This window comes from Lactuca serriola, chromosome 3, assembly GCF_051521515.1.
Source record: "Lactuca serriola cultivar US96UC23 chromosome 3, Lser_US96UC23_V15, whole genome shotgun sequence".
Taxonomy (NCBI): Eukaryota; Viridiplantae; Streptophyta; class Magnoliopsida; order Asterales; family Asteraceae; genus Lactuca; species Lactuca serriola.
In genome coordinates, this window is record NC_136410.1 from 57,089,743 (window position 1) to 57,102,967 (window position 13,225).

A 13,225-nucleotide genomic window follows, 5' to 3' on the forward strand; every position below is an offset into this window, starting at 1 on the left:
TCTCTCACACTTTCTCCATTGTACTCAATTAGTCCCCTATCTTAGACTATACATATGGAGTTCTTACCCAAACTGAGAATTTCTTATCATTAAAGGTCTCTAATAAAGTTGATTAGATACATTTCCAACCACATTATAAAGCCTTGATGACACTATGGTCCTACACTTAAATAGGCTAACTACCTTTACATATGAGCCTCCACTTAGATAAACCCAATATACTATTATGGAAGCCTAAAATGTTGAGCAAATCCAATATAATAATTAGTTCCAATATACTTGATAGACCCATCACACTATATAGGTCCAATACGTAAGATAACTAATGAAAAAAATATTTTTTTACTCGTGCAAGTACACTAATTAGTAACATATCTTAATCCTTTTAAAATAAATTTAACACTAAAGAATAACAATTATCATAAATAACCAAACTTTATATCCTTGAATGCTAGAATAACTACATCAAATCTCATTAATCATCGATTTTCAATTTAGCTGACTTTCATGTAAATTTTACATCAGAGTGCAACATTCGGTTCATTAACTTTACCTTCTAATAAACTTCATTTGATTCAATCTTAACACATGTTGTTGCTAAATTCATTTATTGATTTTTTTATTTTATAAATCTTCAATAGCAAAATGTTGTCTCTATATGCGTTTGCAATGACCTTCTACAACAAAAACAACCCTGTGGTCGCAAAGCGAACCTTCAACGAAGAGGCTTTTAGTATCAAGTTTGTCTCTTGCAGCTAGACCTAATTACTTTTATAGACGCCAAGTGACGTCTCTAAAGGTCATATTTCTTGTAATGTTTACATCTTGTGACTTATATGTAAGGGTATTTCACTAAGTAAATGGTAACAGAGTTTACAATTGTTCTATCAAGGAACTCAAATTTTCTTTCAAGTGGTTTAATATTCAAATTTCAGAGTTTGTATTTTATTATACTTTTAATTAATATTGTCTTTGGTTTGTCACGTCAAACTAATAAGCTAGTTTATTTTTTTAGCTTTTTAAATTTTTTATTTTGGCAAACAAAAAATTAGTTGATAAGCTAACTTTTTGAAAAAAGCTACCTAGACTACCTTTTCATGAGCTTTTTAAAATTTTCTGAATATACACTTCATTAACTATATAAAACATACCCTTCTAAATGTCCTTTTATATTTTACAGGTAGCTTATTAGCCAATTAACAACTAGGTTATAAGTTAGTAGCTAGCTTTTTAGCCAGGGAACATAGTCTAAATGTTATGGATGTGGTGAATAAGGCAATAATTCAAATTTGGGACCAGAAGTTGGTGCGATGCTCTTAGCCCAATAACCCTTACAAATCTCGTGGGGAACAAGACAAACAAACGTATTCCCTGATCGGTTAAAAGAACTGAAATGAATCTTGGCTCTATGCTCATAAATTTGTGCATTCCTCTAACAATATATATAATACATAACAAGTTATATAGCGAATAATTTTTCATTATAACATGCTTTTTATTGTTTCTTCTATGTTATCAGGGACGAAATAATTAGAGGTAGGTAGGAAGTTAATGGTAGAGGGTTGCATGCTAACCCATATGACAATTACCAGTGACTCATTAGTTGTTTATATATTTGCTTTGTCTTGATGGAGAAAGCAAGGATGTCAAGTCCCACCATGTAGATGTTTTGACTTAGCATTTACGTCTATAATATAGATAAACGAAATATAGATAATATTGGATCAGTGATAGTTGTGAAACACTTTCAAATTAAAGCATTTCGAGGGTACTCTCAAAATCTCTAATCGGATGAAACTCATTGTTTTACTAGAATAGAGAATGAAGAAGATGTTATGAAATGTGTACCCAAAATGAACCCGAAATTGATCATATAACAGAAACCAACTTTCTGTCCTAAAACTGCCATATGGTGGTTATAGGAAAACAACTTCTTGTCAAAAAAACAGTCAAATTACCTATAAAAACTAACATAAAACCGGGTCTATAAATGGATCACAAAACCGGGTGTTCTACAAAAATACGAGATTTTTGAGACAAAACCAGGTCTATAAATGACTCTGCCCCTTGGACCCCGCCAGGGGTTACCGCCCCTTGGACCCCTCTCCCAGGGGCGCTGCCCCCGGACCCCCGTTAGTTCAGACGCTTCGCACCTAAATAGCAGTATACTTTCAACAATGAAAAAGTCAAACAAATGTGCACTCCACATCATACTAAAATCACCAATAACTTGTCATACATGTGAACTGTATGTGATTGATGAACCATTCCACTGTCGAGTTGTGTATTTGGTTCAAGTTATCTAAAAGCTTCAAAGTCTTGCATAATAGTCTTTTTAACTTTACAACTTAGAAGAAAGGACTTAGAATGAAAGAAGATTTTCATTTTATATAGACTGACTTGTATGGCCATTATTCCAAGCGGGTTTAGCAAGTTAGAGTACTATTTTTACTGACTATCAACCAATCATGCAAGGAAAGTAACACTTTATTGAGGATTCTTGTCCTCATGTGTTTCTCTCTTACCATAACTATCTCATCTGGAGCCAACACCATATCTGCAAATCAGTCTCTGTTGGGAAACCAAACGATCATATCCGAAAGAGGCGAGTTCGAGCTGGGTTTCTTCAAAGCAGGTAAGTCTTCCAACTATTACATAGGCATCTGGTATAAAAAGGTCGATTCCAATCCTCCCACCATAGTTTGGGTGGCTAACCCAGAAACACCCATCTCTAATATATTCCAATCAGAATTAAAAATCATAAATGGTAACTTAGTGCTCTTGAATGAGTCCAAGTTCCAGATTTGGTCTACAAATGTCTCCACCACCACCACTTTGATGTCTGCAATAGCTGTTCTTCTTGATGATGGTAACTTAGTTTTGAGAGACTCCAGTTCAAATTCAGTTGTACCTGCAGTTTGGCAAAGTTTTGACCACCCAACTCATACTTGGTTGCCTGGTGCTAAACTTGCTTATGATAATAGAACCAAAAATAGCCAGCTTCTTACATCATGGAGAAGCAATGAAGATCCTGCTGTAGGGCTCTTTTCTTTGGAGCTTGACCCGTCTACTACAGAGTACCTATGCAAGTGGAATGGCTCCCAGCAATATTGGACGAGTGGGCCTTGGAATGAGAATTTGGGCAGATTTGATAAAGTACCTGAAATGAGGTTGAATTACATTTATAATTTCAGCTATCATACAAATGAGAATGAGAACTACTTCACTTATTCTGTGTATAATTCTACCATTATATCCAGATTTATAATGGATATTTCTGGCCATGCACAACAACAAACATGGTTGGAAGCTACCAAAGAGTGGAATCTGTTTTGGACTCGACCTAGAACACAGTGCGAGGTGTATGCTTGGTGTGGGGCTTTTGGGATTTGCAGGCAAACTGAATTACCGTTTTGTAATTGTTTGACTGGCTTCAAGCCTAGATCAGAGAGTGAATGGAATCAGAGTGATTTTTCTGGTGGGTGTGTGAGAAAAACTGAGTTGCAGTGTGGGAGAAATATGGAAAAACCTGATTTTCTGATGATTAGTATCAAGAGTCTGCCTCAAAATAAATTCATGGCAGTTGGAAGTGCCCGAGATTGTCATACCACCTGTTTAAACAATTGCTCCTGTAATGCTTACTCTTTTGTCGATAATAAATGTTTGGTTTGGGATGGAGATATCTTGAACCTCTCAGAAGACAATAATAATGGGAAACAAGTTTATGTCAAAGTTGCTTATAAAGATCTTCCACATCATAACAAGAGTAATCAGGTCACCATGGGAGCTGTTGTTGGGTCCATTGGAGTTGCAGTTTTTGTCTTGGGTCTATTTTCGCTTTCGGTCTATAGAAAAAAGAGAATATCGGTGGGTAAGACAAGAATGGAGGGATCATTGGTGGCATTTGCATACAGAGATTTAAAAATAGCAACAAAAAATTTCTCGGACAAATTAGGAGGAGGTGGCTTTGGTTCTGTTTTCAAGGGAGTATTGCATGATTCGTCCATTGTAGCAGTGAAAAAGCTTGAAAGCATCAGCCAAGGAGAGAAGCAATTCAGAAGCAAAGTTAGCACAATCGGTACTATCCAACACGTTAATCTTGTACGCCTTCGTGGGTTTTGTGCACAAGGTAACAATAAGCTGTTGGTCTATGATTACATGAAAAACATTTCTCTGGACACCCATCTTTTCCATGGAAAACAAATTTTAAACTGGGAAACGAGATATCAGATTGCACTTGGAATTGCAAGAGGCTTGGTTTATCTACATGAGAAGTGCAGAGACTGTATCATTCACTGTGACATAAAGCCAGAAAACATTCTTTTAGATGCCGAATTCTGTCAGAAAATTGCTGATTTTGGTTTAGCAAAGCTTGTTGGTCGAGACATTAGTAGGGTTTTGACGACTATAAGAGGGACACAAGGGTATCCAGCACCAGAATGATTATCAGGAGTGGCTGTCACAACCAAAGCGGATGTTTTTAGCTATGGGATGATGCTTTTTGAATTAGTTAATGGTAAGCGAAATGCAGAGCAATCTGAAGATTCAAGGAGTCCATTCTTCCCTTGTTTAGTTTCTAATGTTCTGAAGGTGGGAGGTGATATCCTTAGCTTGGTAGATAGTAGGTTAAACAGGGAAGCTAGTGTTGAAGAAGTCTCAAAAATTTGCAAAGTTGCATGTTGGTGTATCCAAGATGAGGAAGACAGTAGGCCTTCAATGAGTTTGGTGGAACAGATCCTTGAAGGGATTATGGATGTGAATATGCCTCCGATCCCTCGATCTGTCACGTTATTTGTTGATAACACCGAGCATGTTGTTTTCTTCACGGAATCACCCTCAAAGGGGAGTTCAGAGGTATACAGTAGCTGTTCCCCCCAGAGCTCCTCTTCTTGAAGATAATTATCTTTATTTAATCTGTTGTATTCAAATAATTAGACATATATTGTATTGTACGTAATAGAATAAAAGAGAAAATGAATTTTTGTTGCAAGTGGATGTGCATCATGACCTTGCAAACATGAGTTGGGTTTGGCAGTGAAGTTCGAATCGACTTGCTAAAAAGTATGGAAGTCATAATCTTGGAGATGAGTGGTTCTTACTTCTTAGTGCGACCCTTCATTCACGTTGCATTTTAGTCAAAGACACTATGTGGACTTACTTTTTGTGAGTGGTTTTATTGGACTCATACAGACATCTTCTTGGTAAAATAAAATAAAAAATAATAAAAACAAAATTTCATTCTTATACTTACAAATTTTAAATATTACTTTTATGTTTTTACAAATTCATATCTATTTCTAAACTAATATTATAATTTAATATTGAAAAGCTCACATCTTTTCATCGATCAATCTCTACCTAGCAACTAACTTTTCCTCGATGAGCTCTTAGCTCATGCGTGACCAACAACCTTACTCACTTTGCCTGTTGACGTAATTGATCACTTTGATCGTACGTGTGGACCACGCTAGTTATTGTGTTCTTTGTTTCTTTGTGAAATCATTTGAATCGTCCTAACTCATTAACTCCCAAGGTTATGTTGAGTGTCAAGTTAATTGCTCATACATTGGTTGTCATTAGGGTTGTAAACGAACTATTCATGAACCGTTTGACAGGAAGTTCGTTTATGTTCGTTTATTTAATAAATGAACGAACTTGAAAATAAATTCTCTTTCGTTTAGTTAAACGAACGAACATGAACAATGGTCTCATTCGTTCAATTATGTTTGTGAACGTTCGTATAAGTTTGTTTATGTTCGTTCATATAAGTTCATTTTATCTTCATATATGTTTAATTGTGTTTGATTACATTACAATATTATACATTAATTTATGTTCATATATGTTTTTTTATCTTGGTTCGTTTATGTTCATTTATCATGTTCACGAACATAAACGAACGAACATGAATAATGTAATTTATTAAACAAACGAACATGAACAAGAAAACTCGTTCGTTTAACCGTTCATGTTTGTTCATTTGTTTGGTTAACTTAAACGAACGAACATGAACAAGCCTCGTTCATGTTTGTTCGGTTCGTTTACAAACCTAGTTGTCAAAACTAATACTATTGGGAAGAAAACTATACTTATTATGTAAGTTGATAACATCATCCGAAGACGATGTACAATCAATTAGACTACTAAAATGGAATTGTGCCCAAATACTTACTTCGAATGGAAGTTGCTCGATCCAAGGAAGGCATTGTATATCCCCGAATGAAATACATCCTAGATTTCTTGAAAGAAATGGGCCTACTAAAGTGTAAACGGACAAAATCTCGTATGATCCAATAGTTATGGTCCGTGATTCATTAGATAAAAGTGCACACCGATGCAAGATGACCTAAAATACTACAACCGAACTCAACCACATATTACTACTATTATGGCTTGTTATTATGTTTGGGTAATCTTGTCACATGGAGGAGCAGGAAACATTCGTTCATGTGATAGGTCATGTGTCAGTGTCGCGGCAATGTGGAATCTGAGTATCGTGCTCTTCCACTAGGAATTTGTGAAGGAATGTGGATATAGAGTTCACTTGAAATGAAGGAAGAATCTATTTTATAGGTAGATAGCTTGCAATTATCATAGAAAAAAAGATTGTTCACCAAAACCGTACAAATTAAGCACATGGAGATTGATTGACACCTTATTTCTAAAAAAGTTAACTATGGAACTGTTCGGCTAAGATATGCTCTTTCTAATCTCCAAATTGTTGAAATTCTAATTAACCAAAAGTTTGCCTACAGCTAACTTGAATAACTCATTTTCAAGCTTGGTTCAATGCATATAGAATACCATGTTTTGGCTCTGAAAAATGATCCATGATAGTCCAAACTACATCTTATCTCATACACACGTTAACGTTAACGTTATGAACATGATCAACTAAGCTATATTAGAATGATTATGTAAAATGAAATGCAACTTTTATTCTGGAGTGATCGGCTCTATGAACCATTTATTCGCAACAAAACAAGTCAATGACTCGTTTATTTTTATCATGATATAATTTCTAATCACTAACGTGAACATAACAGAGAAGATAAATAGAATTACAATTCAAGAAGATGAGCCCTTTGACTGGGAGCCACCACCAGTGGAATTGCTGTGTACTAGTGAGCACTCAATTGAGCATGAATCAGTGAAGAAAACAGGATCCTTCATGTTCTCAACATATAAAGTGACAATTTGGGGGATCTGAGGCATGCTCACATCCGAAACCCCTTCAAGAATCCGTTCCACCAAACTCATTGAAGGCCTACTGTCTTCCTCATCTTGGATACACCAACATGCAACTTTGCAAATTTTTGTCACTTCTTCAACACAAGCTTCCCTATTTAATCTACTGTCTAACAGGCTAAGGATATCACCTCCCTCCATAAGAACATTCGTAACCAAACCTGGGAAGAATGTACTCCTTGAATCTTCACAATGTACTACATTTCGCTTTCCATAGACTAATTCAAAAAGAATCATTCCATAGCTATAAACATCTGCTTTGGCTGTGACAGCCACCCCTGATATCCATTCTAGTGCTAGATACCCAGGTGTCCCTCTTGTAGTCGTCAAAACCCTACTAAAGTCTCGACCAACAAGCTTTGCCAGACCAAAATCTGCAATTTTTGGACAGAATTCGGCATCTAAGAGAATGTTTTCTGGCTTTATGTCACAGTGAATGATACAGTCCCTACACTTCTCATGTAGATAAACCAATCCTCTTGCAATTCCAAGTGCAATCTGATACCTGGTTTCCCAGTTTAGAACTTGTTTTCCACAGAAAAGATAGGTATCTACAGAACCTTTTTCCATGTAATCATACACCAATAACTTGTTGTTACCTTCTGCACAAAACCCACGAAGACGTACAAGATGAACATGTTGGATTATACCCATCGTGCTAACTTCGCTCCTGAACTGCTTCTCTCCTTGGCTTATGCTTTCAAGCTTTTTCACTGCCACAGTGGACGAATCATGTAAGACACCCTTGAAAACCGAGCCAAAACCACCTCCTCCCAATTTGTTAGAGAATTTTTTGGTGGCTATTTGTAAATCTTTATAAACAAAAGCCACCAATGATCCCTCCATTCTCGTCTTACCCACCGATAATGATATCCTCTTTTTTCTATAGATCAAGACCAAAATTACACCCAAAACAAAAACCACACCTCCTACAAACCCAACAACAGCACCCATGGTGACCCAATTACTCTTTTTATGATGTAGAGGATCTTTAGAAGAGAGTGGAAGATCTTTAGAAGCCAATTTAACAAAGATTGTTTTCCCACTATCATTGTCTTCCAAGAGGTTCAAGAGATCTCCATCCCAAACCAAACACTGATTATCGACAAAAGAGTAAGCATTACATGAGCAACTGTTCAAACATGTTGTACGACATTCTCCAGCACTCCCAACTCTGCCTTAGAGTTATTTGGTGGTAGACTCTTGACACTAATCATGAGAAAATCAGGCTTTTCCACGTTTCTCCCACACTGCAAATTGGTTTTTCTCACACATCCACTGGAGAAATCACTCTGATTCCATTCACTGTCAGATCTAGGCTTGAAGCCAGTCAAGCAATTACAGAAAGATGGTCCAGACTGCCTGCAAGTCCCAAAAGACCCACACAAAGCATAAACATCACACTGTGTTGTAGGTTCAAACCAAACTAAAATCCACTCTTTGGCATTATCCAACCATGCCAGTTGCTGAACCTGACCAGAAACATCCATTATAAATATAGAAATAATGGAAGGATTATACGTATAATCCTTTCATGTCCATCCTCAGAAGGTTTCTGAATTAGCTTGTTCCACCTATTTATATAATAATACACAAATATAAAAGAAATTATATAAACCAAAAGAAACTTATTTTCAATTTTTTTTAAATAAAAAAACATACCAAGACCAGCTCCCGTTCAATCCTTAAGAACCAAAAAAGTAAACATGTTGACCAAAGTCATACTTGGATAGGGGTCCCGGTCAAACACCGTCTCCGGTCAGCAACACGAGTAGCTGCCGCCATGGAAATTTGACTTTTTGAAGGATTTTATTGTGTGTGCTTCAGCATTCTACAAATACAAATTATAAAATATAAAATATAAAATAAACATAAAGCTTATAATTTCTCATCTTAGAAAAAACAGAAAGTATTCTAAGTTACCTCAGATGAAAATTCTGAAGCTACAACTCCATATGTGGTTAACACAACATCACTCTAAGCTAATATTTTGGCATCTTTTGGACGACTTTGCCCATAGTGAACATAAATTGACACAGTCCCTGGTTCTGAATGGCTTTCAATCTCTGCCTATTACCAATGTTCACAAACATTAAATTTAGCTTCCATTGACCTATAAGAGCCAAGGGACATATGAGAAGATTCCCACCACCAATGAGTGATTGTTTATGCTTTCTAAGCTTATCAAAACCAGAAAATTTAGCTGCTTTTTTTTGGAGATGATGAAGATTGATCTGAGCCATTGATTTCACTGGTGGAATCTTTATCTAATGATCCACCTTTTTCAGTATGAGCGAGAAGGAGTGATATTGTCATTATAGTCTTTCCAAGCCCCATTGAATCTGCCAAAATCTTTATATTATCATGTCTAAATTATCTGTTGTGTATATAATAAAACATGGCAAAAATGTAATTATAAGCAAGAACATAGTCACATACTCCTCCTCTTGCCATTTGAAGGGTACTTGGAAATTCTACAGTAGCTTCTCCAGAAAATGAATTCACATACACTATGAATTTCCTCCTGTATACAAAAAAAAGACATCAATGTAAAAAAAAAAGAATCTAATGAAACAAGAAAAAAACATACTTGTCTGCAAGATGATATGCATCCCAACATGGATGAAGAGTAGTAGCTGCATCATCAACACATGGTCCTTTTTCCAAATTAACCATGAAATGAAGTGCTTGTTTTTCATAGAGGCGAAGTTCACACAATAGAGTATTAGGAGGTTCCATTTCCTAAAACATAATATGAACAAGTTCAGATTCTTTGTTAAGACATAAAAGTTATTAAGATGAAATAATATTAATATTAATACCTCTAACTCAGAGACATTTGCAACACCAACAATATTGTCAAGATCATTATCTGAAATTGTCTCTTCGGGTTCAACTGTACTTCCATTTGAAGATGAGTTTTTGAGTTTGGGAGCATTGAGTAATGGAGGAGGAACACCAGAAGAATCCTTTATGTCTAATCTTTGATTCCTTGTGTATAAGTCAGTAGGTGTAAATTCTGCCTAATTACAATCAAGGACAAAAGAATGAGCATTTCCAAATTCCAACCAGCATAGGGGTATTTTGGTAAATTATGAAAATGTATTACTTTTTTGAAAGGAATTAGTCCAAGTAATGGGAATAAAGTTGGAAGAGGTTGGATGGAGGTTTCATCAACTGAAGTGGTGGGTACCTTGACAGATGTCTGATGGCTTGTGTGCAATATGGAACTGTTGATGTAAACACTGTTTGAACAAATATTAACATCAACATCAGAAAGAGTAGGTGATTTTAGGTAATAACACCACAAACATACCTGATAGATAGATTAATGGTATCCATAAGACCTAGATTATGTGGAGCAGATTTACAAAACCCTTGAATTTGAACTTTCTTATCTCTAACAAGAGGCAAAAGGCATCGAGACCATTCATTTGGGATCCGACCAATCTGTTCAAGATGAAAATGGATATCAGCTTTTCAGGGACAATTTGATTATAATTACAAATAAATAAAGATATGTGTACAACGTACATCACCTCTCCGGAAGCTGATGTAGAAAACCTCACAATCTCTGAACAGGCAGAGGGCTCCCTGCCAAGGCCGCCGCTACCAAACTTGGCCGGAGAGGGTCCACTCAGCGATTTCTCAGGTGGAAATGTAAAATTTTCTGATGTAAGAGAGATGTTTTGAGAATGAGTGGAATTTGGATTTCCGTTGTGACTGATGAAAGAGAAGTGTGGAGACAACCTCAGAATATAGTTCGAATTAAACAGTTTGGTAGAATGGCAGAATAAACAAAAAAACAGCTAATTGTAAACTATATGCTAATTTATTCAAGCTTTTATGTTTGTTGAGAAAGTCATGTTTCTAGTTGCTATGATTTTAGGTACTATTTGGTAGAAGGGAATCAAGGAGCCGATCAATTAGCAATTGAACAATTCTAGTGGAGAAGATGTAGCTACATCAATGGTCGGAGTGGAGAAAAGAGTACCTGTTTGACTTCTAGTGGAGAACCGAGGTGTGTCCATAGGAGGGTATGTCCCGGCTATGATTGACCGAAGACGATGGATCGGCGACGATTGACCGGCAACGATTGACTGGCGACGTTGGACCGGCGACGCTGGTGCCGAATCGCCGATGGTTGATATGTCGATTTAGGGCAAAGAGGAGAGATGTGGTGACTAGAGAGGCGCGGTGACTTTGAGTTTGAACATTACGATGAAAACAGTAAAAGGACATCTCAACTTTTTCCCCAATTCAGTAAAAGATAAAAGGGGCAAGAATAATTTTAGGTCGTCTATATTGAGAAGGGTAGTATGGTAAATATGTTTGATGAGAAGGTTTTGGTTAGTTGTGGAGTGTACAGGGACTTAAATAAAGACTTCAAATAAAATGAGTCTTTGGAAAAATATGTTGGTAAATAAAATAGGGAAAGCTCCGGTCATTTTCAAAAATAAAAAAATATATATTAATTAATGACAACAATTAATAGTCACTAACTATTTTTCGGTTTGTAAATCAGTCGTCACAGTTTAACTGCGTATGGTTTAGAATAAGAAAGAGTAATTAGTGACCATTATTTTTGGTCACTCAACCTTAAATAAAGTGACCCTTATTTTTGGTCACTAGCCTCTAACACAGTGACCATTTTTTTTTAGTCACTAATAGTTATTTTGATATGAAACAAAAGTATTTTAATTTTATTCACAGTTTAGTGACTGATTTAGTGACCACCACATATAATTGGTCATTAAATTTGTAGGATTACCAAAATTCAGTGACGACTAAGATTTTGGTGACTAAATGATGTTGTTAATGACTAAACTTTAGGTCGTCACTAAAAATTGGTCACTAATAAGGACTTTTCTTGTAGTGTACACAGAATAAGTGAAGTAACTCTCGTTCTCATTCGTATTGTAGCTGTAATTAAATATGTTATCCAACCTCATTTCAGGTACTAAGTCAAACGAATTCCCATTCCAAGCCCCACTCCTCCAGTATTGCTGAGAGCCATTCCACTTGCTTACATACTCTTTACTTGATGGATAAAGCTCCAAAGAGAAGAGTCCTACACCAGGATCTTCTTTGCTTCTCCATGATGTAAGAACCTGGCTCGTTTTCGTTCTATTATTATAATAACCAAGTTTAGCACCAGGTAACCAAGTATGAGTTGGGTGGTCAAAACTTTGCCAAAAAGGTTCAACTGAATTTGAGCTGTCAATCAAAACTAAGTTACCATCATCACGAATAAGTGCTGTTGAAGAATTCAGAGTGGTGGTGGTGGTGGAGACATTTGTGGACCAAATCTGGGACTTGGACTCATTCAAGAGCACCAAATTACCATCAATGATTTTTAATTCTGAACCGAATCTATCAGAGATTGGTGTTTCTCAGTTTGCCACCCAAACTATGGTAGGAGGATTGGAGGAGACCTTTTTATACCAGATGCCTATGTAATAGTTGGAAGAGTTACCCGCTTTGAAGAAACCAAGCTCAAACTGCCCACCTTGGGATATGATTGTGTTGTCTCCGGAGAGAGACTGGTTTGCAGATATAATGTTGGCTCCAGATGAAAGATGTATGGTTAGAGAAAACAACAGGAGAAGCAAAAACCTCACAAAACTATTACGTTTTGTGAAGAACATGACTTGTACAAAAAATCTAGACAAATAGATAGATTGTGAGAAAGAGAGATGACAGATATAACATTATATACAGAAACATATTATGAGTGAAATTGTTCACACCTCAGAGAAATTATATAACATTGCCATGAAAGACTTTTGAAGCATTCAAATAACTTGAAAAAAATATACACAAATTGTGAGTGAAATTGTTCATCAATAACAAATATTTAATAGGTTATACAATTCTAATTAAGTCCTTTCTCCATAAGTTCTGAAGTGAAAAGAACATTGTCATAAAAGCCTTTTGAAGCGTTCAAATGACTTAAAAATATACACAAATTGACAGT

At 36.0% G+C, this 13,225-nt stretch overlaps 1 protein-coding gene, 1 long non-coding RNA gene and 2 pseudogenes across 11 annotated transcripts; 2 read left to right on the plus strand and 2 right to left on the minus strand.

Annotated features, from left to right (window-relative positions):
• Window positions 1–645: 645 nt before the first annotated feature.
• Window positions 646–4,990, plus strand: LOC145095288 (G-type lectin S-receptor-like serine/threonine-protein kinase At2g19130 pseudogene; annotated as a pseudogene).
• A 1,923-nt stretch (window positions 4,991–6,913) lies between these two features.
• Window positions 6,914–12,911, minus strand: LOC145092346 (G-type lectin S-receptor-like serine/threonine-protein kinase At2g19130; annotated as a pseudogene).
• Window positions 9,185–11,621, minus strand: LOC145092344 (DNA repair protein RAD5A-like). 9 transcript variants are annotated; one of them, XR_013702494.1, is made up of 9 exons: window positions 11,243–11,621; window positions 10,788–10,918; window positions 10,565–10,698; window positions 10,358–10,493; window positions 10,071–10,271; window positions 9,839–9,990; window positions 9,688–9,772; window positions 9,398–9,600; window positions 9,185–9,318 (listed from the first exon to the last, which is right to left on the minus strand). XR_013702494.1 is itself a non-coding variant. In XM_079030273.1 (8 exons), exons 1-8 carry the CDS (start codon window positions 11,277–11,279, stop codon window positions 9,448–9,450), a joined length of 930 nt encoding a protein of 309 aa, XP_078886399.1. In that variant the 5' UTR covers window positions 11,280–11,621; the 3' UTR covers window positions 9,300–9,447. The 9 variants fall into 9 exon arrangements, 8 of the variants coding, with proteins under 8 accessions (XP_078886399.1, XP_078886395.1, XP_078886397.1 ...); XM_079030273.1 differs by having other exon boundaries at window positions 9,300–9,600; window positions 10,442–10,478; XM_079030269.1 differs by having other exon boundaries at window positions 9,300–9,600; window positions 10,358–10,478.
• On the plus strand, window positions 10,905–11,660 carry LOC145092347 (uncharacterized). Of its 2 annotated transcripts, none has more exons than XR_013702496.1 (2): window positions 10,905–11,028; window positions 11,138–11,660. It is a non-coding gene; the product is annotated as an uncharacterized LOC145092347 (long non-coding RNA). The 2 variants fall into 2 exon arrangements; XR_013702495.1 differs by having other exon boundaries at window positions 10,928–11,063.
• Window positions 12,912–13,225: the final 314 nt, after the last annotated feature.